The sequence below is a fragment of the Suillus bovinus genome (assembly GCF_016758785.1).
Source record: "Suillus bovinus strain UH-Sbo-P2 chromosome Unknown EDB93scaffold_47, whole genome shotgun sequence".
NCBI lineage: Eukaryota > Fungi > Basidiomycota > Agaricomycetes > Boletales > Suillaceae > Suillus > Suillus bovinus.
The window spans coordinates 71147-98655 of NW_024542103.1; the positions used below are offsets into that span (position 1 = coordinate 71147).

A 27509-nucleotide genomic window follows, 5' to 3' on the forward strand; every position below is an offset into this window, starting at 1 on the left:
CCCACATAACAAACAATCACTGACCCACAGAACGTCCCGCAATCGCCACCAAATCCGAAAATCTTCGTCCGGCCAGCAATCTCCTTCCCTTTCCCTCAACATACTCCAAAGGCTTGCTCACCAAAACATGCAACAAATCTGGTTGCGCACCCAGGTGATGTCTCAGGTACGCCACAACGACCGCAGTCGCCCATATAGTATCATTGACCCGTAAATCTACCGCCTTTTCCAGGATCTCCAAGCCCACCATCATCTCTAATTGAGGTGACTGCCTGAATGAGCCGTCATAGCCCTGCAGCAAGATAAGATCGAACACTTCCTTGGGCACGGGAGAGTCGGATATTACTGCACGTCCCGGCAGTCGTACTCTCCGACGCGCGTTACCGATTGGATTGAATACTGGCGACGGGATGCGCTGGATTAAGTATTCCGAAGAACGTGGTGGGCTGGACGACCGTGAATGAGCCCATCGAGAGTTGGTAGAAGAGCCTTCCAATGAACTCAATGTGGAGAACGTTTCCGTGCTCAAGTCATCGTGATGAAATAGACGTGCGTGTTGACTAGACAGTGAGCTCGAACGTGATTGTGCAGTGGAATGATACGTGTGAGAGATCAAGCTTTGGCGTCTCGAGTGTGTCAGAGCGACATCTGGGGTGAAAAAGCTGAACACTGCATCAACCGCCCAAGGCAAGTTGTCCAAAACCGTCTGCACCATAGTCACATCCATTCTGAAAGCATCATCTTCAGCAGCGTCGCTCGTGATGCTAGGTGGAGATGCATAGTAATGCTGCCGCGGAGACCTTTCAAGTGATGTTGTCGACTCTATGGCAACAAAGGATGTATACTCGCTCGCAAGTTGGTATTCAAGTCCTAAGTGGACAATTGCCGTTTTTCGAACTTCCTCGTTCATGGTAGGTGCCCTAGATATTGGAACTGGTGTTCTGACCCCTGCCAGGTGCTTGATGAGTTCTCGTGCAGCCAAAGTATGGAGGAGCGGAAATTCATCCTTGAGTTCATCCTTGAACGGCTGTTTCACTACCGTGACTGGTACCACGAACTCGAGTACCTCAGCCAAACCTTCAACCTTGGCACGCAACCTGACTTCAGACGGGATCCATCGAAAAGTGGTGATTGCGAAGATATTCAAGCACGTCTCGGGGTATACCTTCGTGATCCTATGTGGAACCTGCTGTACGTGACTGGGTGGAAGCGAGTGATCGTAATTCGAGAGTAAGAAGTCGACGGGTGGTGGGTCGCCCGAACCATGCCAGTCAACCATGACACTCTCGATTACGCGCGTCCGACCAGCATTCAGAAGCCTTGCACATTTCCTAATCATGTCTTCAGCTTGAACTGCAAACAAACATTCACCCCCGCCCGAGCGAGCGAGGCGCTCGCACATGGCCGATGCGACATGTTCACCGATCTCCAGGGTGAATAGCCTGAATGGTGCGTTTGGCCTGCAGTTATCGACAGCTGCCGAGATGACCTCAAATGGATCAAGGTCTGTGGATGACTATCTCATCATCAGTTCGAGTAGAGCCTCAGCCAGCATCAGACGCACATTTGAGTGGGACGACGGCCTCGAGCGCTTGACTCTGGACAAGACCTGCGTGACCACTCTACGACACCGCGCAAACATGCCTTCTGTCTGAAGGTGGTTCACTCCAATGTGTGCGCCGCCACCAGTAAGAACTAATATGACAGTCGGGCGATTGAGATCACGAGATGCGACCGCGCGCTGAAGGACGCGGGCAAATTCCGTTCCGTTATCGTTGATGTGCATGGCTTGAATATTCGAGATCTGCATAACTCACTCAATATCTAGTTGCCTTTGACGGTGACAGAACATGATTACCGCATACTGCATGTTCTTGTCGTTGAATGGCATACTCGTCTCCCACATACCATCAATCTCGCTGTAGATATTGAATGTCGTATCCGAGTCTGGCAAGAGGTGAAGGAGCATTTCCAGCGTGCGATTAGTTGTTTCGATGCTCGAACTGTAGTCAACAACAAATATGAATTCTTGCGATGTAACGCGAGGTATCTCAAACTTCGGTACGAAAGAGAGCTGCATGGCAATTGTATCCGCACGCTGGGGATGGACTTCGGCAAAACACCGAGGCTTGTCGAGTCCGAGAGCGTGTACCGTCAGCACGAAGTCTTGGTCCAGGAACGTCGTAGATGACCATTTTATGGACATCCGTCGTTCACACTTTGTTGCTGCGTGTATCCTGTATCGTACGGGCAAAATCCGGTGGGTAGGGCTACGTATGTCCTGTATCACATCGCTGGTTTGGACGTCAACAGTGATATGAACACGCATCCTTCCGTTAGCTGTGGATGCATCGAGAAAGTCTGCCGGAGTCTCGCCGTATCGTTTAGCAACGGTCATTGGAAGCTGTAGACAGATATGATCCGGTCTTGCCTCATCTAAAAGATCCATCACAAACTACTGGCTCGTCAAACAAAGTATTTGCGACGAACTGAGAGCGGACTCACTGTCAACCTTACTGTAACCTTCTGCCGGGCGGGAATGGAACCAACTGAAATAGTGAAAACTAGATCAAGGTCGAGTCAGAATCCGTCCAGGATCGTATTAATGCGCTCGATCGCGCGACACACCTTCTACTGATCTCGCAGACATTCCAACATCCACTGCGCCGTGAAAAACTCTTGCGGCTTCTGACGTCTCCTTTGCAATACCAGTCATAACGCGCCCGTCGCCGTGTTCGAGCTCAAAGGCACAAATGGCAGCGCTCGCTGGAAGAGGGAACACGTATTTTGCGCGGCTTGTAGGGCTCTCTGACTCATTCTCGAAGACTTGAGACAGCATGACCCTTGCAGAGACTATGAGAGGAGTATAGATTAGTGGTAAACGTGGATCCCATTCCAACTCACCATCGACCATCCATACTCTCACATCGACCTCTTGAAGTGGTAAATGAAGGATATCTTGGTCCAGGGAGTGGTACACGATGCCTGCATATCTAGTCATGGTCATAAGTCGTACCGTGACGAAACAACCGCCGATCCATCCTTGAACGCTTTATACTTGAAGTTGAACGCCTGGAAAAACAGTTCCTCAGGCTGAGAAGTCATTTCAAATTCTGAACAAAACTCATTACGGGCAAGGAAATTCGAGGGCTTGATGAATGATGCCCTGCATCGTGTACCATCCGAAGCTGGGAGAATCTCGCCGTGTTTGAGCTTTGCCGCGACTAGTATATCATCAATGATCTGTCGAAGCGCTTCGGAGGGTTCGAGGGAAGTCATGAGCCGATCGGTCAAAGATGCGTGTACAATGGTGGACCGGTCGATATCGATTGGACTCGGAAGTCCTCGAGAGTCAGATGGCATCAACGTGGCCGGTGTCGAAGTGACAAGGCCTTATTGTCTAAACATCACTTCTGTCGATATGTCCGAGCCTGAGTCTCATACATCGAGAATATATACAATAACACACGTACCGAGACCAGTGTCCTCCCAGCAACTTCACGACTCTCGCACAGGCCAGCGATGGTGATTTTGCTTGTGTATCAAAGGGACTCGAAAATTACGAGGGCAATTTGGTCACCTGGCGTCACCTGTCTAAACATTGATGGACGGCTTGACATGGAGAAGAGTCGGTTCATGATATCCGCGCTTTGAGGCTGTCCGCGGCCGAGGACCAAAAGAAAGAACAATCCTTCAGTTGTGCTTCAGGTCAGTAAGTATCGCAGGTGTTTTTCATGAGAGGGTCTGAATGCTGAGTTGTAGTAGGAGTACGGTCCTTCAAGCTTGAATTCAAGCTCATGCGGAACCGATCTTCGAAGGTTAATTAATTTTAGACTAGTCTGATGGAGCCGCGTTTACCTAAAATCTACTAGCGCAGCGCAGCCTTCTTCATGATCTCCGTCGGTCGTCAAGCTCATGTCTCTCTTGGGCTTCTTCTTCAAATTTCTCAGTCAACCCCCGCTACCAGGCATTCGCCATGTCCAACACACCAGACGAGTCCCCTGCTCAGCTTTATGCCGAGAAAACGTGGCTGGCTGGTAGCATCATGACCGGCGTCGGCTATGGTGTCGTCCTTGCTCTTTTCTGGCTCTGTCTGCAGTCATTATGGCGCCGTATACGAGTGAAGGATGCAGATTACAATAGGAATTGTTTTTTTCTTGTCTATGTCTGCGTCATGTTCACCCTAGGATCGCTTTTCATGGGCTCCAACTCCCAATTCACCCAGCTCGCTTTCATAAACGATCGAAATTTTCCAGGCGGTCCCAGTGCGTGGGAGGTCGAGATGTTTTCCATCAGTGTCGATGAGATAGCCAATGTCTCTTTCGTCCTGGCGGATTGGTGTGCTACAGCCCTCATGGTGAGTTTCGGTCGAGACGGTCATATCACCATTCCTCACAAGTTTAGGTCTGGCGCTGCATGATCATATACCGTGATTGTGGAAATTGTCCATGGCCAATCATCGGGATGCTAGGGACCATGCTCATCGGATCTTTCGGTAAATAGTCTACACTTTTACGCTTTCATATGTCCTCAACTCTCCTCAGGGCTTGGCATCCTCTTCCTCTACCAGATCTCATCACCGTTATCATCGCCATACTCTGCTGCTGGCACGAGTGTGAATTTCACTCTTCCATACTTTTTTTTCGAACTTGCCACCAATATCATCGTCACCATCCTAATCGTACTTCGCCTATACTTCTATCGTCTCCAAAGGAAACAAGCACTATTAGGTCCTGGGCACGTAGCGGAACACACCAGTATTGAGTCGATGATCGTCGAGAGCGCTGCAATTTACTCCACATTCTCCTTACTGTTCCTGATCCCATTCGCGACAAAAAGTCCCGTTGCGAACGTATTCATGCAAGTACTTGGAGAGGCACAAGTCAGTATCATCACGTTCATTCAAGTTTTAACGCTGACTTTTTACAGCTCATTGCCCCATTATTGATCATATTCCGCGAGGCCCAGGGTCACGGCTGGATTAGCTCCGCATTATCCACAGCATCTTCCAGTAAAACCGCTATCCAATCACCGCACTTCTCCGACATCGAATTCACGTCCCAGCACATGCGTAACGAGGGGCTTAAATCTACTGACTATAGAGACGTCTCCACGACTGTAGAGGAAGGTCTTCATATTGGTAATGGCAGTAACATTGTGGAAGTTCCGAGATATCGCTAGGCGGATTAAATTTACCGCAAAGGCCTTCGAATGACAATTTATTTTATTCCACGTACCACATTATGATACGTAGTATTTGTACACATTTTCCCAAACTGCTATATATGTCATGAGACGACAGACAACTAACCTGAAGCCCAACTCCGAGCGACGATATCAGCATGAGGATCATCACACTGAGAACCAGTATTCCGACCTGGATGGTAATCGTGATGAGCGACGACGGCGAAGGTGAAGTGTTTTAGGAGGACCAAATATACAAAGGGAAGCACAACAATTTGTGTTAGACAAAGAAGGTATCTTGCTGGCTGCGATAGCATGGCCGGCGACAGTGTGGCCCGGCTCAACTCCCAATTTTCGGCTACTCTCCACACGAACCCCTTGGGCTTATCATCATCTGCCCGATCAATTTGACTATGCCACGTCTACTGCCAACAGGGTTTTCGCTTAGCGCCAGTGTTTGCCGAGCGCAAGTGCTTTCAGGGTAATGACGGAGACCTGCACCGAGGTTTAAAGACGTCAAAGTGTAGTCATCTGGAGTATCGAGGAGGGCTGTTGCTTGGGCAGCGAGTTCACGAGCGCAATATCATTAGAAGGTGGACTTTGAATGTTCGACTTGGTAGTATGGCCCGGGTGGGTGAGTTACGATTGATTTCCCTAACGAAAATACCCGCACCAAAGATAGCGTTCCAGCTTGGTCTAACATCCCAACATGTAAGCACGTGATGTGCAGCGCTTTGTGGCTGTACTTTCAACACGACAGCGATCTAGCCTGGTCCTGCTTCGAAGAAAACCTGGCTGAGCGTGGATTTTCGAACCATGTCATGGGTAGGTTCACCGATTCACTGAGGCCGACTCTGAGACATGTCAATATGGTGGTATTCAGCAGTCCAGCCTGCGTAAGTCTTGTCATTGTTCTCGCATCCCCGTCGTGCTGATTGGGTATGTAAACCCACAAAGTTTGCTCAGTGACATGTTCATAAAGTCATCTGGTCCTTGGTCACCTACAAGCAGTGACTGCACGAGTACCCGTTTCCATTCTAGCAGGTGTCGCTAATCCACATATCAAAGATAGATCAGTGACCACACCTACCATGCCTATCAATATGGAGAAATCATCCATACGGTCTTCAGCTACATCGCCGTCTGTCCTGATCCCGGTGGCCCACACCTAAAAACGTTTTTTTTGGGGTCGCAGACAAAGACGCGGAACACACTCACTCACCCTCTATGACGTACGGAATAATGATAGGAACCGCGCAGAGCAGTCGTAGGACAACTTGGTGGTGCGTCCCTTGTCATGAAAATGTTTCTCATTCACAATCGCTCGTATCTGGCCTCGTTTCCCATCCGACTTCAACTTATGCAGGCGCTACCTTGTCGTGTCCATAGCATACTTACGCTTCACGATGGTTCAATGCCTCGATACGTCCGCGCCATTTTCTGCCATCTTGGTTTTTTGTCCGAAATCTTCCCCATCGTCGAGACGATAAAGTTATGTTCAACTACCAGCCAATAATATAATGCTTTGATTGCCTTCTGGATAATTTCTCTGTTCTAAATTCAATGCGGTCTCCCAGATTTTCATGTACATGACTACTCCCCACAGGCTGCCGACTAGCATCGGCATAGCATGAAAAGATGCATCAAAAACAAGAAACTTGGCTCGAGCATCATCTACTTCTTTTCTGTCAACTCCTTTGCTGCAGGCTGCCAGTAAGCTTCGACTTTCAGATTCACAACAAGGCTAGGGGACGTACACAAGCGATTTTCAAAGATGAACTCAAGAATCTTCTTCTCCAGTTCCTCTTTGTCGTAGCCTTGACGAGAAATCTCTTCCACTCCTTTCTCCACTGCGACAGCTGTCGAAGATTTCAGGTAGTAGTCTACGGCAGACTCGATGCGCCCCAAGCTGTTCGCGAGAAAGGCGGAGTACTCGAGGACGATAATAGTAGCTGCATCCTGTCATTAAGATTACAACTAGTCATGCAGTGAGAAACTAACCAACGCCGGTCTGAACAATTATGTTCCCAGCAGAAGTGAACAATGATACTTTCGCAGCCTGTTGTACACTCTTACAGTGCTGAGAATCAGCGCAGAGGAAAGGCAACTTACCAAAGGCTGAAGAACTCGGATGATGTCATCTCGCTTGATCCAGGCCTAGCCACAGGTTGAAAGTGTGGGGATCAGAATCAACCCCACAGAGTAAAGTACTTGCCTCCTACAGGAGAGGAATGTCAGGATTATGAGGTGGCAAATATTGACATTTGATTAATAACAGAGACGCACCTTCTATTTGGTTGAAGTGACAGTTGCGAATAATTAACCACCGGATTGTTAATGACTGCGGTGCTCAGGTAACTTACAAACTGTCAGGGGTTGGAACCAGATGAGTATCACTAGAAAATTTGCCATCCATAGACGTACGAGCTAAAATAAGATTGTATGTCAGCGGAGTACCACCATATCAGACAGGATATGATTAACACACATTCTGCGAGCACACGATGAATACAAGGGATCACGTGGCTAAATTCCTTAGCGATCGAAACATTTAACACACGCACATCCTATGGAGTTAAAGAGCAAACAAATTATGATACATTTAATCCCTCACATTATGATGGTCAAATGACTTACATTCTGCACGGAGCAGGACAATACGCAATATGAGTAAACGTGGAAGATAATTTATCAAGGAGGAATACTCAACGAACTACGCATCATATGAGTAATGGTGGTCTGACTCATGTGATAGAATAGAAGATACTTACATCAGGCTATGAAAATGAGTTACCATCATTATACTATTCAGTGTCACTTCAATACAAGATATAATCAAGACACCTACCACCTGCCAAAACAAACAAAACAACAAGATGTGAGACCGGTCCACATGTGTGGCGGACAGAAAACTACGAAGGCACTTACCTTCTATCAATATATGAGCAGCAACGATTGTCAGATGGGTTGAGTATGAGAAACAATGAAAGGTACATACGTTCTGTCAACAGGCGAGCAGTAGCGAGACATGGAAATCATGAATACGGGTCGGGGACTAGAAACAATCAAAGCATTTACCCCCTGTCAACAGGCGAGCAGCGGCAAGAGATGGAGATCATGAGCACGGGTCGAGGACTAGAAACAATGAAGGCACTTACTTCCTGTCAACAGGCGAGTAGCAGTGCAGGATGGACATCATGGGCACGTGTCGAGGACTACAAACAATCAAGGTACTTACACGCTGTCAACAGGCGAGCAGCAGCGAGGGATGGGGATGATGAGAACGGATATATAACTGCCAACAATTAAGGGACTTACCCGCTGTCAACAGGCGAGCAGCGGCAAGGGATGGGGATGATGAGCACGGGTCGAGGACTACAAATAATAAAGAAACTTACGTACTGTCGACAGGCGAGCAGCGGCGAGGAATGGAGATGATGAGCACGGCTCGAGGACTACAAATAATCAAAGCACTCACTACCTGTCAACAGGCGAGCAGCGGCGAGGAATGGACATCATAAGCACGGGTCGAGGACCACAAAGAAAATCAAGGCACTTACGTCCTGTCAACAGAAGAGCAGCAGCGAGGGATGGGGATGATGAGCACGGGTCGAAGACCAGAACCAATCAAGGCACTTACTTCCTGTCGACAGGCGAGTAGCAGCGAGGGATGGACATCATGAGCACGGCTCGTAGACTACGAATAATCAAGGCACTTACCCACTATTGACAGGCGAGAAGCAGCGAGGGATGTGGATAATAAGCATGGGCCGGGGACTAGAAACAATCAAAGCACTTACCAACTATCAACAGGCGAGCAGCAACAGGGGATGGAGATCATGAGCATGGGTTGAGGACTAGAAACAATCAAGGTACTTACCCGCTATCAACAGACGAGCAGTAACGAGGGATGGTAATGATGAACACAGGTCGAGGACTAGAAACAATAGAGGCACTTACTTCCTGTCAACAGGTGAGCAACAGTGCGGGATGGACATCATGGGCACGTGTCGAGGACTACAAACAATCAAGGTACTTACGCGCTGTCAACAGGCGAGCAGCAGCGAGGGATGGGAATGATGAGCACTGTTCAAGGACTAGACACAATCAAGGCACTTACCACCTGTCAACAGGCGAGGAGCGAGGTATAGAGATCATGAGCACGTGTCGAGGACCACAATCAATCAAGGCACTTACCGACTGTCAACAAGCGGGCAGGAACAATGCATCAGCATTGTCCATGCTGGTCGAACTTCGTAAACCACAATCTCACCAGCTGTTTACCAATGTGCAACTACAATGGATGAACATATATCAGAAGGTCTACAGTTTCAGCACTTCAATTTTTACCATCCGTGAGCACCATCACCAGGGAATCGTCAGATCATTGAATGAATATTTATCTTACGTTGAGATGAGGAAACCACTTAGCAATGTCATACTGATAGGCTCTATTATTAATTCGAAGTAGCCCGAATATCTCTTGTGAATGATCAACAAGTGTTCTAGATGATATTGGAACAAAAGCATGTGACTTGAAAATCTGCGACTCACGCAACGGCACACTTTATACAAAGTTCCAAGTTTGATTGTTGTGTCGATACCAAGCACAATCGTAATTCTTCATTGTCCAGTGCGAAAGCGGTGCGCTCCAGTAGAGCGTTACAGTTTGTATTCAGCTTGTTCATACCTAGGACGGTGATTAATATCAGTTTTGATATGGGGCAACTCAATCTGAACCACTTACTCTCTAGGCGTACTAGAAACTTAGGACGGGTGCGGTTGTTAGAGTCGCACAACCGATCACAGACACCTGTTTTGGTGAACAGTTCTTCGACACGTTGGGCAATCCTCTTTGAGCGTTCTTCTGCGGATAAGTCTTTTAGTTGCTTCTTGATTTCACCATATGCGAATGGACGCAGCGCTTCGAACTTGGTGAACACCACGACCACGGGAACTGAAGATTGAAGATTTAGTCTGAGCATAGCAATCGACGAAGAAGTTGCAAGCTCACCATGCCCAGTGTCGCACTCCAAAAAGAACTTCTCCTCGGACCGCTGGAATGTCCGACTCGGTTCGTCCATCGGAATACAATACCTGATGGCAATCAACAAGCGCGAACTGTCAGAAGGTAGTTACTTGCCAGATGGCATGGATTCGCTCCTCCATCTTCTTCGCGTGTACGCGTTCTGAGATGAATGCCTTCATGTCCTCGAACTCTTCTTTAGAGCCCGCTTCGAAACCGCAAGAGTCGTGAAAGACAAAACTGGGATTGCTTTTGAACACCATCTCATTTGCGATATTGTGATTTCCACGCTTAGAACCCGTCAGTACATGTATGCCCGCACGGCAAATGATGTACACACCTTGATCGAGGATTTCACGACATCCGCATCGATCTACCCACAATTGATCAGCGATAGACGCGTGCATGGCATAGATCATCACCCGCACCTTGTTTCCTTTGACATCATAGATTTCTGGTTCATCCGTAGAGTTGCAGACCTTCTGAAGAATGGTTGTTTTGCCTGCGTTTGCTCTCCCTAAGATCAGGACTCGAAAGCGCTCGATTATTTTTCTGATTTCCTGGGCATCCAAGGTTGGTATTGGGAGATCTTGATGTGCATCCTGAAGTAGAGGTGATTCCGTTTATCGTGAAAGCTGTACCGCGGTACAGAACGAGATCGTGGCAAATTATGATAGCGATTGAACACGAAGCAAGGGGCTTCTATCATATAGCTTCGACACAACAAATACACACGGCGTCTATCTCTTATCTATCTGCACCGAGCGACTGATTATGCCCTCGCACAGACACGAAGCAACTGTTCGATCGTTCGTACGATAAAGCATAAGGATTACGCAACAAATCTGAACGTTGATAGAGACATGAACTATAAGGAATGATCAGAATACAGCGGTAATGACAGAATTTCGCTCTTCCCTACCCGTCTAACTGAAAAACAATGATGTCAGAGATCTATGTAGATGGAGGTGAGCTTGACTTTCGAAGGTCTTCCAGATGATTGATCCTTAGAATATCTAAGAGCAAACAGGAGCATGTCGGGACTCGGGATGTGAGACGCCCTCTGAAATAGGTGGCATCCCATGATACAGGATCCGTGCATTGTGTTTTGCTACTGAAACCGTAGGACATCAACCGTGTTCCAATGAGTTCAAAAGGCTCAAAGCCGAACGATGGTGGATGAATTCCAACGTCTACAGGTGAACAGCTTGATTTTCAATTTGACCTGCGTGATGATCATGAGTATATATCATATCTCCAAGGTGCTCATGACATCTCAATCTCGCTCTCGATCATCTCCTTCGCCTTCATATTGATATTCATCTCGATCTCCTGATCTCTCTGCATTCTGCACACGGCACAGATTAGCAACTGCAGACAGACACACGAAGGAAGAAGAGTTACGTACAAGCCTTCGTCTTCGAGCACAGTTGTATCTCTGATGCGCAGGTAGATCACCGGCAAACTAGACACAAGACCAACGACAACTAGACACCACGTAGAGAGGAAGATGTTCATGTAGCTTCAAGATCAGGGTTAACTTTCGAACCAGGTCGATTGGTCGAGTGACTAAAACTTACGGAAGCCCCATTGCATCCATTCGCCACACACCAGCAGCTCCGGCGCTCTGAATGGAGTGGTCTGTAAAATAAATCTAGTTAGGACTCGCATACTAGGCGAAATAAGAGACAAGGCGTACAAAACCCGGAGTAGATAGCCAGCTTATTCGTATCATTGCTCATGGCACCGATGAGCCAGAAGCTCGTCGTCTGCCACATTGCGTCCAGCAATCCATAAAATATCATGAGCCAGACATGTGCTGGGTACCTCGTGTCATAAATATCCATCTTTTGCGAGTCTGGAGGGATGGAAGCGCGGGTGTACGTCCTGCATACAACATTATTGCGAATCGACGGCAAGTGCTGAAGAATGCAAACCGTTGATAATAATAAGCCCAGACGTGCACCGCAAACGTCATTACCAGTAGGATACCCCACCCAGCGAACGCGCGCACACGTCTTCGCAGCCTCCTGGAGTCTAGGATGATGCCGATCATCCCACTGCCGATGATCTGCGAAAGCCAATACACGAAATTGTTGAGAGACCTCGCACGGATGTTGAATAGTGCCGAGTTGTAATCGTTGAACTCTGCTCATAGAGGGTCAGGTACTTCAAGCAGTGGGAATCAAGAGAGACGCACGCCATGTGTAAAAGTAATTACTCGCAAAAAACATCGGGAAAAGTAGAAGGATCATGGGGTCTGTGATAATTGCAACCCACAGGCCATAAAATTCGGACTTCCATGATGGATGGCGAGGCATCACGACCCTCGTACCGTCCGTGCGTATCATCTTGTCAGGATCAGCCATCAGAAGAGGGATCGTAATCCCAATTATTGTGAGAACAAGGATTCCAACCTGTGTAGTAATCGTGATTAGTGATAGCGCCAATAAAGCATTTTGGAGGACCAACATATGTTCCATTGCTGACTTGGTAGGAGATGAGTTGAATTAAGAGGAAGGCAGAACGAGGAAGGAAACTTACCACCGTTGTTCTAAATCCGCAGTAGTAAGTGCTGGTGTTGATAATGCGCCTGAGTACATACCGTTGATTTAATATTCTGCCCGAAGGACACGGCAGCTCCTACGACTGCTCCCACGTTGAAAACGGCCCAGAATATACTGATAAAGATGCCCTTCTGGGCTTCAGTACAGTAGCTTAGCATTATTGAGCCTTGAGCGGTCCACAGGAACGCAGCAGTGACACCGAGGAGGGCACCCGAGGTAACAACGAACCAACCAGCGCCAGGGTGAATATTAATTGCGCTGGATTAGGCATAAGGATGTAAACCGGCAGGAAAAGAAAAGAACTTGCAGATAAGAACCAACATAGAGCGCGTAGCCCAATGTTCCAAAGAGCAAAGTACGCTTAGCGCCGATCTTGTTGTTGACGGTTCTATTAAATTAAGCACCAGATAGTCATATGGATGGAATGTTTTTACCCCGAAAAGAACGCAAAAAACGCATATGTTGCGTATACTGCACAAGTCGAGTTTGCAGAAATCGTTGGGTTGACTTGTCCGCCTCCGCCGAGTCCAGTGAGGGCGTTAAACATTCCAGGGCATAAGAAGCAGACAAGAGCAAGCATGACGATTTGTGTTATGGGGTGATAGTAAACACCACGCAAGCCCTTTGGTCGTTCGTAGACGGTGATAGAATCATTCTCAGGGCTGCCACCTTTCTCGTCGACCGGGCTGGGCATGATGATGTTGAGATGAGGAAATGGTCCAAGGTGAAGAGATAACGCGAAGACGGGTTCCTACTTAAGTGATATCTGGCAGATGGTACACCGAGACGTGCTCGTGAGGGGGGAGCTGCGGGATAGCGAATTCTCGCTTGCTCTATCATGATTCAACATATATGTATGTAATAATAGGTCAGTCAGGGTCGTGCGGAGAACTGATGCGAGTGAGCTAAGATAATGATAAGCTGGAACAGGTCAAGATTCAGAAATTGAGCATACAGATTTGACGGAGCAGATAATAAGCTGACTTACTTTGGGACCGTCAGTGCCGCATTCAGCATGCTCAACTTAGTATGGGCAATGGTAACAGGCAAAACACAACTTCTTGAATCTCACAACACGTACGTACGTGGCTGGCAAAATAGAATTTAGTGTAGATCGATGTTGAAAAAGAACGTTGACGAATTGTGGGTGACATAATATTAGTGACCGTAACATTGTCACGCTCAACGTCACGAGCTCACCATCAACCATGACGTCATCATTGCCATTCGCAGTGCCCTCTTACTACCCGACGCCCGCTATGTGTGGCACCGTTTCTTGTTAATGTCTGGGCCGTGCGCATGGCGTGGATGTCACATGTATTCTGTGATTCCTTCACTTATAAACCATCAGGCTCTAGAGATTAGAGGTTGAGCGAGATAGAAAGGATCTAACAGGTAAGAGCAAGTCTCAGTCTCTAGAAAGAACTGATATTGACGAAGCGTGTACCTAACAGGTAAGAACAACTACGCTAAGTCAGTTAAGTGTAACAATAACGGTAAAGGTGTAGACTCACATCTGTCACGAGTACCTTTAACAAACCATTATTCTTTCCTAAATCTTCCTAAACGCCAATACACAGCGCCTAAGTCAAACCCTAACCCTACCCCGAAAGCATCTACCAGTTCAGAGATTCCTTTAGTGCCCACAACACGTGTCTTCGATGTGACTGATGAAGAAGACGAGTTCTTTGATTGTGAATAGATTAGATTAGATATGATAAGATAAGATATGGTCACGTGATACTTCTTTAACATTCTACAATGTTCTATGGTATGATTCCTTTTCCTATTTTATGATTGGCTAGTAGTTACAACTCAGTTTCAATCTCTGTCTCAATAGTTGTATATAGGTAGCATGTCTTGGTCGATAGTTCTTTAGTTCAAACCTCTTGTATCTACACTGTAGCAATCCAAGACGTACTTGCTCCTCTCTCTCTTGTCTGATAACCTTAATTGAGTCCTAGTCTCTACCCAAGCGTTAATTCGTTATTTGGGTTGTGACAACGTCTCAGTCTCTAGAAAGAACTAAGACACTCGCAACAATTGGGCGCTAGTATTTATACGGTAAGCGCTCTCAATTATTATGAAGGTAAAAATTTACTTTGGACCATTTCAGTCCCGACATCAACAGGTCCTTCTCCGTTCCTCCCGCTCCCGACACATCCCTTGTGCTCGTACCTGCTATTCGGCATCCCGACTCTCTCCGTGCTTGGTATCTTCGGACGTCAATACTCCCCCTCAAGCGCAAGCTAGTCCCATCAGGGTTCTGAGTCTCTGCAAGCGGGGGCGGGCCAGTGCCTTGGTGAATGCGTCGGCGATGTTGTCATCAGTGGGGCAGTATTGCAGCTTAAAGGTTCTGGCCTTCATGTGAGAATGAACGAAATGATAACGAAGGTCGATATGTTTGGTGCGTGATTGGAATTTTCCATTTGTTGCAAGTGCGATGGCAGCCTGATTGTCACAATGGATAGGGATGGGACGTTGGGTGATGCCATAGAGTTCCTCGAGGAGTAGGCGGAGGTATAGCAGCTCTCGGACAACACTGGTGAGTGCTATATATTCTGATTCAGCTGTGGAAAGGGCAATAATAGGCTGCTTACGCGCGCTCCAGGCTACTGCTCCCCCGTTCAGGAGTACAATGTATCCAGAAGTAGAGTGTCTGTGGGCCTGCGAGGCCCAGTCCGCATCGACGTACACTTCAAGGCCTCCTTCGCCTTTGCTCAACTTCAACTCAAGATTCCCCGTACCTTTTAAATACCGGAGGGCACGTTTGGCAGCGTCCCAATGGGGCCTGCCTGGATTCCGCATGAACTGCGAAAGGGTCGATACGACGAACACTATATCTGGGCGCGTGCTGGTTGCAGCGTACATCAAGGAGCCAATGGCCCTCTGGTAAGGTACATCGCACATCTCATGTATTTCGGCGTGTGTTGCTGGGGACTGCTCAATGGATAGGCCTGCTCTGGGCTCGATAGGTGTTTGGACATTCTTCACATCGGTTAGGTGGAAATGGTCGACGAGGGTGGCGACATAGGCATTCTGTGATAGCATTAAGGTGCGCCCGGCTCGATCCCTGGTTACTTTCAGCCCTAACAACCAGTTTAGCTCACCCAAATCCGTAATCTCAAAGTGTTTTTGGAGCTGGGTCTTGAAGCGTAGGATGTGCAAGATGTCGTTAGCAGTAATGGCCATGTCATCCACGGAGACTGTGACGACTATGTGCTCCTTCAAGGTATGCTTGAAGTACATGGAGTGATCGACCTTCGATCGTTGGAACCCCAGCGCACTGAATACTCCCGCCAGCTCTCCTGCCCACTCAAAACCGGCCTGCTTCAACCCAGGTAGGCTCCTCCTCAATCTCAGCACTTTCTTCTCCCTCTCAGCCTTCAGATACCCTGGCCGCGGTCTCATGTAGATTTCCTCTTGAATGCTCGCATACAGGTATGCACTTTTGATGTTGACTTGATGTATTTCCTAGTCGCGCTGAGCCGCTATAGTCAGTATTGTTACAAGAACATCTAGACGCTTGGGCCCCTACTATTTTTCTCCTAATCCTCCTAGTATCAGCCCTCGCGTCATACCCTTACCCCGACCTTACCCTTGTCATCCTTGTCATCCTCGCATTCCCTTTTGCTCTCTACCTGTCGCTTCAGCAGAGCCAGTACATCTGGCCGGACCCTTTTGCTGACGAAGCATACCCATGCTCTGTTTCACCACCTGACTGATCCTGCGGACAGTCCCCTTTGCCCTTACCGTCTGGACGGTAACCTATGATATGATGCACAACGCACCCCCCTTGCCCTGTTCCCTTTCTTGATCTCTGACTCGGTGCGCAGTCGCACATGCAACTTGTACTTAGATCTGCAGCTGCACGATCGTGCCCCTGCGCATTTCACTTCCTAGTCCGATCTTTGACTCACTTTCTTATCTAGCACGTTCCACCTAGACCGAACGTGCCTTCCTATTATGGTCTTACCCTTTACTGATTGCCTCTCCCGGTAGTACGAGTTATCATCCACTAATACGTCTCCTGTCCTCTATATAAACTCGCTACCATGTACCATATTCCCTAACTTGAATCTACTTGGTTCTTGACCTCCTACTCTCACCAGAGTGATCCTTCTGCCTCGCCAGCAGTCTATATTCTATCTTCTTATCTGCTCTTCGCGGATAAGCCTATAGTCTCGACCTTTACTCATCGACTTCGTCGACGAGCAAAGCCCCTGTTAACTAGTCGGACTTCTGTCCTTCTAATTAACGACGATCCTTACGATTAACCTTCGGGTGTCGTAAGCCTAGGCCGATATAGCTTATCGTCTCGCACCCGCGTGACATAAGCTACCCGATTTGGACATAGGCGTTAAATCGTACTTGCCGAAGACACGCCAAGTATGACCCCTAACCTTGGGCTAGCCCAAGGACGTCCACAGACCGTTGACGACACAAGCTCTGTTTGAGCGTCGCCAACAGATACCATCCAAGTCGTAACAAGTATGGTCCAAATGGTTGTCATGTTCGCGGTGGGGGCAAAGGTCTCGAAGAAGTTGACGCCTTGCCGCTGTCTCTGACCATTAGCAACCAGTCGAGCTCGCAACTTGAGCTTCTCGCCGTCTGGTCCACGTTTCATTGCGAGGACGTAGTGGCAGGGGATGATATTCGTGCCTCGAGGTGGGTCAACGACTTCCCACGTACCTAGCTTTTCAAGTTGACTAATTTTGTAATCCACTGCTTCTTGCCATTCGACTGCATCAGGTCCGTTCAGGGCTTGATGAAGGGTGGGCTCGGGTTCAGCTGCTGCTAGCGCAAGGTGAATATGGTTTTCTTTGTCTAGGAGATCTAATTCTGACGCTTCCAACAGGGAATCCACTGCTATGGTCGCTGTCTCCCCCTTATGGAGGGTGGCATAGTACCCTGGTCCTAGCCTGTGCCTCGTAGGTCTTGGCTCTGGAGGGGTAATGGAGTGTTGGGGATCATCTGAGGTGGCAGGAGGAGGTGATGGGATAGACTGAACGCGAGGTGCGGTATTATTATTACCATTGTCATTGTATTCGTCATTCCGCATGACGGCTGACTCCCCCTTGTTCAGGGTATCCTCAGCAACCGGTATGTCCATAGATGCAAAGGTGAGGTTCCTCTCCACTGAAATCCTGTGTCTTGACGGCCAGTACACTCTATAGGCCTTGCTCTCCATATCAACCCCCACAAACAGCGCTTCCTCTGCCCTCGCCTCCAGCTTCCCGGCATCCACAAGATGGATGTATACCCTCGCACCAAATTCGTGGGCCTGTGCAAGGTCGGGTTTTGCCTTCCGGACGAGTTCATATGGAGTGGTGCTGGGGGTGGCTCTAGAAGGTAAGCGGTTTTTCAGCCATGCCGCGTAATTCACGGCCTCCGCCCACAGGAATTTCGGCAGATCCTTGGCGAGGAGCATTGCTCTGGCATGCTCTACCAGTGTCCAATTGAGGCGTTCAGCCACACCATTCTGCTGTGGTGAGTTGTGGACGGTCAGCTGACGCTCGATGCCTTGCTGATGCAAATGTTCGTCGAACTCTGTGCTCAGGTACTCCCCGCCTCTATCCGAACGGATCTTCTGCACCTTTGCTCCCGGTCCTTGCCTGCCCATCCAAGCCTCATAGGCCTTGAAAGCGGTGAGCGCCTCACTCTTCGCCTTCAGAAAGTATAACTTTGTCTGACGGCTGTAATCATCAGTGAGGCTCATATAGTACAAGCTGCTGCCAATGCTTGCGGTCTGGGCTGGTCCCCACAGGTCCGTATGCACCAACTCCCCGTAGGCGCTTGCACGGGATTTTGACTGATCCAGAAACGGCTGACGCACCAATTTCGCCTTCATGCAGGCCTCACAGAATTCGGTCTTGGAGGTTGGATCGAGATTAACGCCGGTAATGAGTCCCTTGCTTACAGCGTCGGCTGCTGCTACTTGGGACACATGTCCCAACACTCTGTGGAGCTTGTTGATGGTGAGCTTCCCTTTTGCGACGTTGGCATGATGCATGGGCGCTGACTCTCCTGTTGCCACACTGTACAGACCTTCTACCTGCGGGATCTCCACAATCACTCTCCGGTTGGGGCCATGTGACAAGACTTTACACATGTGCCCCTCGAAAAGTACGGCCATACCGGCCTCAGCGATTCGATGGGTGGATATGAGGGTAAAAGCCATTTCAGGTGCGTATAGCGCATTACTCAGGGTGACCTAGGTGCATTTCTCACCGAGCGGCAGCTCTAGGTGGACGTCTCCCCTTCCCGTAGCGTTCAGGGAGGAGCCATCAGCTGTGCGGATCTCCTGCGGGGGGATCCGGACGAAGTTCGTGAATTTGGCCCTATTGGGGCAGAAGTGGGATGTGGCGCCGGAGTTGACGATAGCACCGTGTCGTTCGGCAGGCACCTTAAGGTGTTTTGCTATGCTGGCGAGGTCAGTGGTGATGAATGCGTACTGATTCTCGGCCTCTGCAGTCGTATTGGCTGTCTCCTTCTGCCCCTTTTCGTCCTTCCGCCTCTGCTGGTTGGGACCTTGCCCTTCCTTGCCGCCACCCTTCCTCCAGCAATCTGTCTTATAATGCCCCTTCCTGTCACAATTGAAGCATGAGACGTCCGGATCGGCTTTGGAGCTCGACGACAAAGGTTTCCTGCCTTTTCCCTTGGTCTCTTTGGCAGATAGTGCCGAGTCCTTGGACCTTTTGGAGGGGCGACGGTCTGTGAGGAGGCAGTGCTCATATTCTTCACTAATGATATTGATTGTTACGACTTGGATGGTATCTGTTGGCGACGCTCAAACAGAGCTTGTGTCGTCAACGGTCTGTGGACGTCCTTGGGCTAGCCCAAGGTTAGGGGTCGTACTTGGCGTGTCTTCGGCAAGTACGATTTGACGCCTATGTCCAAATCGGGTAGCTTATGTCACGCGGGTGCGAGACGATAAGCTATATCGGCCTAGGCTTACGACACCCGAAGGTTAATCGTAAGGATCGTCGTTAATTAGAAGGACAGAAGTCCGACTAGTTAACAGGGGCTTTGCTCGTCGACGAAGTCGATGAGTAAAGGTCGAGACTATAGGCTTATCCGCGAAGAGCAGATAAGAAGATAGAATATAGACTGCTGGCGAGGCAGAAGGATCACTCTGGTGAGAGTAGGAGGTCAAGAACCAAGTAGATTCAAGTTAGGGAATATGGTACATGGTAGCGAGTTTATATAGAGGACAGGAAGCGTATTAGTGGGTGATAACTCGTACTACCGGGAGAGGCAATCGGTAAAGGGTAAGACCATAATAGGAAGGCACGTTCGGTCTGGGTAGAACGTGCTAGATAAGAAAGTGAGTCAAAGATCGAAATAAGAAGTGAAACGCGCAGGGGCACGATCGTGCAACTGCGGATCTAAGTATAAGTCGCATGTGCGACTGCGCATCGAGTCAGAGATCATAAAAGGGAAAAGGGCAAAGGGGATGCGTCGTGCATCATATCATAGGTTTCCGTCCGGACGGTAAGGGCAAGGGGACTGTCCGCAGGATCAGTCAGGTGGTGAAACGGAGCATGGGTATGCTTCGTCAGCGAAAGGATCCGGCCAAATGTACTGGCTTTGCTGAAGCGACAGGTAGAGGGCGAAAGGGAATGCGAGGATGACGAGGATGACAAGGGTGAGGTCGGGGTAAGGGTATGATGCGAGGGCTGATACGAGGAGGATCAGGAGAAAAATGGTAGGGGCCCAAGCGTCTAGATGTTCTTGTGACATTGATGAGCTCGTAGGACAACAAGGAGACCTTGGTGATTTTGGCGGCTGCATTAATAGACGATAGGAGAGAGCGGTACGATTCTGGGAGTGACCTGAGGATGATCGCGTGAAAGTCAGTGTCTTGTATCGCTGCACCCATGCCCGCTAATAACTCTCTTAAGCGCAGCATTTCTGAGAAGTGTGCTTTGACATCTCCCCCCTCCTCACACCTGGTGTCCTGCAAACGGCATCACAGGTCTATTTGGATGAGCTCAGTATTACCCTCGTGGATCTGGCATATCTCTGCCCAGACCTCTGAGGCAGCTGCGGACTTCTGTACGCGCAGGAGTAGACGATCAGTAATAGTACTGAATATTTGTTGCTTGACCAGTGAGTTCTTTTGGTCGTATTCGTCCATGAGTTTATCGCGCTCATTGATCTCCTTCTCGGTAGGTGTCGAACCATCGGACTTCTGCGGGAGTCCCGTTTTCTCGTCTATGACGGTAATGGTTCGGATGCACGACCATCTAGATATCGCATCAAACCTCGGGCACTGATTGCCGTCAATGTTCTTTCCTTATAGGTAATCCAGTTCGTGCCATCTTCGGCAAGCTTCGGAACATTGAACAAGGCGGATGTGCTGGCGGGGAGCATAGTATCGACGGTCATGGCAGGGCTCATAACCTCTAGAGATTAGAGGTTGAGCGAGATAGAAAGGATCTAACAGGTAAGAGCAAGTCTCAGTCTCTAGAAAGAACTGATATTGACGAAGCATGTACCTAACAGGTAAGAGCAACTACGCTAAGTCAGTTAAGTGTAACAATAACGGTAAAGGTGTAGACTCACGTCTCAGTCTCTAGAAAGAACTGAGACGCTCGCAACGATTGGGCGCTAGTATTTATACGGTAAGCGCTCTCGATTATTATGAAGGTAAAAATTTACTTTGGACCATTTCGGTCCCGACGTCAACAGGTCCTTCTCCGTTCCTCCCGCTCCCGACACATCCCTTGCGCTCGTACCTGCTATTCGGCATCCCGACTCTCTCTGTGCTCGGTATCTTCGGACGACGTCAATACAGGCCTGACCTTAGAAGTTCTGCAGTATTTCCGTGACTTCCAGCACACGTCTTATTCCCAAGGGTTAGTTTGAATCCACCCCTTAATCATACTATGTCAGGATTCGTGCCTGGCCATTTCAATGACTCGGACTACCCATCGCCTTTGGGAGAAGGTCCAAGCTACCCAGAGCGCCCTGAGGATACTGGACAGAAAAACTTCGTGATCAACGAAGCGCTACAAGTCGTCGTCGATAGTATGCGTCACATTTGCCTTCATTTAGCACGTATTGATGTTTTCCCAAAGCAATTTTAGCAACAATTTTTTTCACCATCAATCTCCTGTTTTGTTTCGCGACAGACTCTGTGCCAGACCCGCTCGATGATGTCTTAGGCGAGGAGCCGGGTCGACCAGAAGAACCCCAGGAGTCAGGAGAGACAAGCCTCGTGATCTGTGAAATGCTACAGGTCGCCATCGACAGTACGTGCCATATACATTCACTCAGCACGTGGTACCCATGACTTTCCATGACAGATTCCACATCGGACCCGCTCGATGATACCCTCCCAGCATTGGATGAGGAGTCAGGCCACCCAGAACACACTCAGGACTCGGGAGAGATACACCTCAGTGGAGTGCAACGAATTTTCATCACTTGTATGTTATATCAATTTTTGTTAAGCGCATATTCACGTTTTCCAAGCCATTCGCGCGACTGATCTCACTCTTGGTCTCCGACGGATTCCTGCTGGATTCCATGCGGTGGTCAAGACTGACAGCGCTGAATACCAGACAAGCAATCAATCTGTACACGTAGACCAGACTGTTGTCGAATGGCACGAGCACATTCTTCTGTAAGTTATCTTCAACTCCGTCTGTCCTGCATGTATTGAGAAAGACTGTAGACCTTGCGAGCCAACGTCTAGAGTTCGGGTCAGCGTGTATGCGTCATTTGAGTTGGGACCCATGCTTTGTCACGGAGAACTCCTCCGCACATTCGAGATCTCCGTCGGAGAATTACTGGATCGCAGCGCAAATTCACATCGTTAGTATTGTCTAATACAAATCACGCCTGATAGATATTAATAAGTACCACAGCCATAATCTTTCAACCCATGCATGAGGAAGTCGTATCTGCTTGTACTTCGCTGTTCATGACAGTGGAGCAGCGACTCTCTGACGAAAACGATGCGGCAGTTCTTCATCCCCTTACTACTGTGAGTGATCAATGCATTCCGGCTTCTGATGCTAAGAGCTTTTAATGTGTAGCTGACATCCTGCGATACGGATGTCTTAGCACTACAGACGGATGCCGGACATCATCTTCTCGCACGATACCGCAGGACACAGAGCAGTAGGGATCTTGACCAATGCATAAACCACTTTGAATGCGCCTTGGATCTCTGCCCCACGAATCATCCCTACCGCCCTGCCGCACTGTTCAATGTAGCCACCGCAAAATTTGTTGGTTGCCAAGCTGACGCAACTTACCTCGACCTCGACGCATCTATCTCTTTTTTTCAAGGCGCACTTAATTTGCGTCCAACTGATCACCCAGACCGAACCATTACTCAGCTCCATCTCGCCATTGCTCTGTTCTCTCGCTTCGCGAAACGGAGAGTTCAAACAGATGCTGATGCAGCTAAAGAGTTACTAATCGCAGTCCTCGGTGTTTGCCACGCCCACAGCCACATTTACAGAGCCGCTCTGATCGCAATTGAAACATCCGCTTTGCATTCTGCTGGGAGCACTGATGGAAATGATTTCGGGCAGGAGCGGTCCACTGCATCCATGCATCCATTATCGCCGGATCAACTTCTTGATCGAGCAGGGTGGTGTTTGCAGAGAAACGAACCTCGTGGCCTAGATGAGGTGATATCACTTTATTATGATGCCCTGGGATACTACAACGCTAGTCATGCTTGCCGAGGGCAATTGCTAGGTAATCTGGCTGTAATACTGCAAACTCGCTTCGAACGTCAAGGAAACGACGAAGACTTGGATAGGGCTATCTCACTTCATAGAGAAGCGTTAGCCTTGCACCCGGTTGGTCATAAATATCAGTCCATGACATTAAATAGCCTTGCGAATGGACTTTCCACCCGCTTTGACCACAGAGGCAATGACGAAGACTTAGATCAGGCTATTGCACTTCACAGGGAAGCACTAGCTTTGTGCCTAGTGGGTCAGACAGATCGGTCCATGTCATTGAATTACCTCGCGACTCAACTCTCCACCCGCTTTCGCCACCGAGGCAACGATGAAGACTTGGACCAGGCTATCGCACTTCACGGAGAAGCGCTGTCTTTGCGCCCGGTGTGTCACGCAGATCGGTCCATGCCATTAATTAACCTTGCGGTTCAACTCTTCGTCCGCTTTAATCACCGAGGCAATGACGAAGACTTGGATCTGGCTATCGCACTTAACAGGGAAGCCCTGGCCTTGTGCCCAGTGGGTCATCCAGATCAGTCTGTGTCGTTAGATAACCTCGCAGTTCAACTCTCCTCCCGCTTTCGCCACCGAGGCAACGTCGAAGACTTGGATCAGGCTATCTCACTTCACGAGGAAGCGCTAGCCTTGCGCCCAGTGGGTCACACAGATCGGTCCAAGTCATTAAATAACCTTGCAGTTCAACTCTTTACTCGCTTTGACCACCGAGGTAAAGATGAAGACTTGAACCAGGGTATCGCACTTCTCGGGGAAGCTCTGGCCTTGCCAGTGGGTCGCACGGATCGGCTCATGTCATTAAATAACCTTGCACTTCAACTTTCCTCCCGCTTTCATCACCGAAGCAACGATGAAGACTTGGATCAGGCTATCGCACTTCATAAGGAAGCGCTGGCTTTGTGTCCGGTTGGTCACACAGATCGGCCCACGTCATTAAAGAATCTCGCAACTCAACTCTCTGCTCGTTTTGACCACCGAGGCAACGACAAAGACTTGGATCAGGCTATTGCACTTAACAAGGAAGCGCTGGCCTTGTGCCCAGTGGGCCACACAGATAGGTCCATGTCATTAAATAACCTTTCTGTTCAACTCTCCTCCCGCTTTCACCATCGAGGCAACGATGAAGACTTAGATCAGGCCATCGCACTTCACAGGGAAGCACTGGCCTTGCGCCCAGTGGGTCACACATACCGGTCCATGTCATTAAACAACCTTGCAGTTGAACTCTTCACCCGCTTTGATCGCCGAGGCAATGACGAAGACTTGGATCAAGCTATTGCACTTAACCAGGAAGCAGTGGGCTTGCGTCCGATCGGTCACACAGATCGGTCTGGGGCATTCAATAACCTTGCAGTTCAACTCTTTACACGCTTTGAGCACCGAGGCGATGACGAAGATTTGGATCAGGCTATTGCACTTCTCGGGGAGGTGCTGACCTTGTGCCCGGCGGGTCACACAGACCGGTCCAAGTCATTAGATAACCTCGCGGCGCAACTCTCCTCCCGCTTCCGGCACCGAGGCAACGACGAAGACTTGGACCAGGCTATTGCACTTCTCGGGGAAGCGCTGACCTTGTGCCCAGTAGGTCACACATATCGGTGTGCAGCATTAGATAACCTCGCGGTTCAACTCTTCTCCCGCTTCAAATGCCGAGGCAACGACGAAGACTTAGATCAAGCTATTGCATTTCACAGGGAAGCGCTGGCCTTGCGCCCGGTAGGTCACACAGATCGCTCCAACTCATTAAATAACCTTGCACTTGAACTCTCCGCCCGCTTTGATCACCGAGGCAATGATGAAGACTTGAATCAGGCTATCGCACTTCATAGGGAAGCGCTGGCCGTTCGCCCGGTCGGTCACACAGGGCGATCCACTTCATTAAATAACCTTGCCGTTCGACTCTCCTCCCGCTTTAGGCACCGAGGCAACGATGAAGACTTGGATCAGGCTATCGCACTTCATGGCGAAGCGCTGGCCTTGCGCCCAGTGGGTCACACTGATCGGTCTGTGTCGTTAGATAACCTTGCACTTCAACTCTCCTATCGCTTTCATCACCGAAGCAGTGACGAAGACTTAGATCAGGCTATCGCACTTCACAGGGAAGCACTAGCCTTGCGCCCGGTCGGTCACACAGAGCGGTTTATGTCATTAAATAACCTTGCGAATCGGCTTTCCACCCGCTTTGAGCACCAACACAACAGAGAAGACCTCGACGAGTCACGAGAGAAATTACGCTGTGCATTGACTCTGTTGACCCAACATGATCCTCGTCAATTGGGAGTCCACAGGTCGCTAGCTAAGGTCTATATGTTGTTCCATCAATCAGGACTTGACGGTACTGGCACGGGTGAAGATACGGACAGTCTCAATGTGGCCATGCATCATCACAAGGTAGCAGCAAATGTTGTCTCTGGAGGCTTGCTATCCCGCGTGCGAGCAAGTCTATCCTGGGTTCACCATGCTGATGAACAGAGACATGGCACTGAACTGGAAGCTCGTGCAACTTCTATGCAACTTCTGGACGCTTACATGTCTGTGACAGCTTCGGTATCGTCTCGTCATAGAGCCATGAGGGACTTCCCACGTACACTTGCCGTGGACGCTGCATCATGTGCTCTTCGTAGTGGTGACGTGTGTCGTGCTGTCGAGTTGTTGGAGCAAGGCAGGACTGTCATCTGGAACCAGATGACGCGACTCCGCTCGCCTCTTGACAGCCTTCAGACTCATGGTGATCATGCAGTGGCCTTGATGAAGAAATTTAGAGATCTCAGCTCTCTCCTCGATAAGCCTCCTGCTAACTATCTGGAAGAAACTTCAAGAGTCGATGTAGAAGCAGAAGAAACCCGGTACAGACGTCTAGTGGAAGACTGGAATAGAGCTGTAGAAGAGATTCGGAAGATCGAGGGCTTTTCTCGCTTCCTCCTTCCTCCCTTATTCTCCGATCTTCAAGATGCAGCTCGTGAAGGGCCTATCATCGTGCTCATCGCAAGCACGTCATCTTGCCATGCTGTTATCATCCTGCACAAGCAACCTCCGACCAGCGTTCAACTCTTTACGGACTATGAGAAACTCCTGAGATTGGTAAACGCACTCCAAGAGGCGGTTACAAAAGAGGCTGGTCCTAAAGGGAACCAAACAGCGTTGATAAAATATTTGAGACAGTTGTGGGACACCGTCGTCTGCCCAGTGGTCGAGACTCTGGACAGATTTGCACGACGAGGTTCCCGAATATGGTGGTGCCCGACGTCTCTCTTCAGTTTCTTACCGTTGCATGCTGCTGGCGAGTACAGGGCAAAGGGAAAGTCCTTTTCGCAGTACTATGTTTCTTCATACACTCCATCGCTCACCGCGCTGATAAAGGCTCGCGGAAGTCATGACATGTCCGCGTCGGTGTCCTTCGCTGCCATTGGCCAGAATTGCCCAGCGGGTGCCGAATTCACTTTGGATGCTGTAGAGCCTGAGTTAGAATTGGTGCGAAGACTTTTACCCCCTCCTCCGACTGTTTCCTTCTCCAAGGTAACCAGCGTTGATGCCACGAAATCAAGAGCGCTATGTGCATTGCGGGACAATACTTGGCTCCATCTCGCGTGTCACGGGACACAGAAATTTGACGAACCCTTCAAATCAGCCTTCCTTATGCGTGACCAGCCGCTTTCGCTCCTCGACGTCACACAAACGGATCTGTCTCTGCATGAATTTGCATTTCTTTCTGCCTGTGAAACCGCAGTCGGTGACCCTACAACGCCCGATGAAGTGGTACACCTGGCAGCTGGCCTGCAATTCGCTGGAGTTAAGAGTGTGGTTGGGACATTATGGAAGGTCAACGATGATACCGTGCAGCGCTTAGTCGAAGCATTCTACAAAAACTTTTGCGGGGATGGGACAATGAGTTCCAAACGAGCTGCCCGAGCGCTGCACCGAGCGGTCCAGTCATTGGCTTGTGACACAGACATTCCCTTGGACCAGCGCATAGTGTTCGTGCATATTGGCGTATGATCAATTCCGTGC

The 27509-nt window shown here is 49.2% G+C and overlaps 5 protein-coding genes across 5 annotated transcripts; 2 read left to right on the forward strand and 3 right to left on the reverse strand.

Annotated features, from left to right (window-relative positions):
* Positions 1-16: 16 nt before the first annotated feature.
* Positions 17-3001, reverse strand: EDB93DRAFT_1089349 (uncharacterized protein; the record flags this gene model as incomplete). The annotated part of the gene is made up of 6 exons (XM_041446202.1): positions 17-1516; positions 1667-1812; positions 1840-2455; positions 2506-2564; positions 2629-2853; positions 2905-3001. 6 exons carry the CDS (start codon positions 2999-3001, stop codon positions 17-19), a joined length of 2643 nt encoding a protein of 880 aa, XP_041305495.1.
* An 816-nt stretch (positions 3002-3817) lies between these two features.
* EDB93DRAFT_631916 (uncharacterized protein) lies at positions 3818-5244 on the forward strand. Its single transcript, XM_041456925.1, has 5 exons — position 3818; positions 3873-4357; positions 4405-4495; positions 4545-4882; positions 4930-5244. Exons 2-5 carry the CDS (start codon positions 3977-3979, stop codon positions 5179-5181), a joined length of 1062 nt encoding a protein of 353 aa, XP_041305496.1. The 5' UTR covers position 3818; positions 3873-3976; the 3' UTR covers positions 5182-5244.
* A 4297-nt stretch (positions 5245-9541) lies between these two features.
* EDB93DRAFT_1159526 (uncharacterized protein) lies at positions 9542-10485 on the reverse strand (the record flags this gene model as incomplete). The annotated part of the gene is made up of 5 exons (XM_041450001.1): positions 10328-10485; positions 10199-10281; positions 9932-10141; positions 9739-9874; positions 9542-9689 (listed from the first exon to the last, which is right to left on the reverse strand). Coding segments are annotated over exons 1-5 (676 nt in total), but the record flags the coding sequence as incomplete, so codon positions are not given.
* Positions 10486-11476: 991 nt separating this feature from the next.
* EDB93DRAFT_1241762 (major facilitator superfamily domain-containing protein) lies at positions 11477-13471 on the reverse strand (the record flags this gene model as incomplete). Its single annotated transcript, XM_041451918.1, has 9 exons — positions 11477-11558; positions 11619-11732; positions 11791-11851; positions 11910-12097; positions 12148-12358; positions 12411-12627; positions 12816-13035; positions 13061-13165; positions 13212-13471. 9 exons carry the CDS (start codon positions 13469-13471, stop codon positions 11477-11479), a joined length of 1458 nt encoding a protein of 485 aa, XP_041305498.1.
* An 8197-nt stretch (positions 13472-21668) lies between these two features.
* Positions 21669-27497, forward strand: EDB93DRAFT_1329918 (CHAT domain-containing protein; the record flags this gene model as incomplete). Its single annotated transcript, XM_041455155.1, has 7 exons — positions 21669-21810; positions 21870-22034; positions 22089-22211; positions 22258-22408; positions 22460-22599; positions 22653-22771; positions 22824-27497. The coding sequence occupies 7 exons, from the start codon at positions 21669-21671 to the stop codon at positions 27495-27497; spliced, it is 5514 nt and encodes a 1837-aa protein (XP_041305499.1).
* Between the last annotated feature and the right edge of the window lie 12 nt (positions 27498-27509).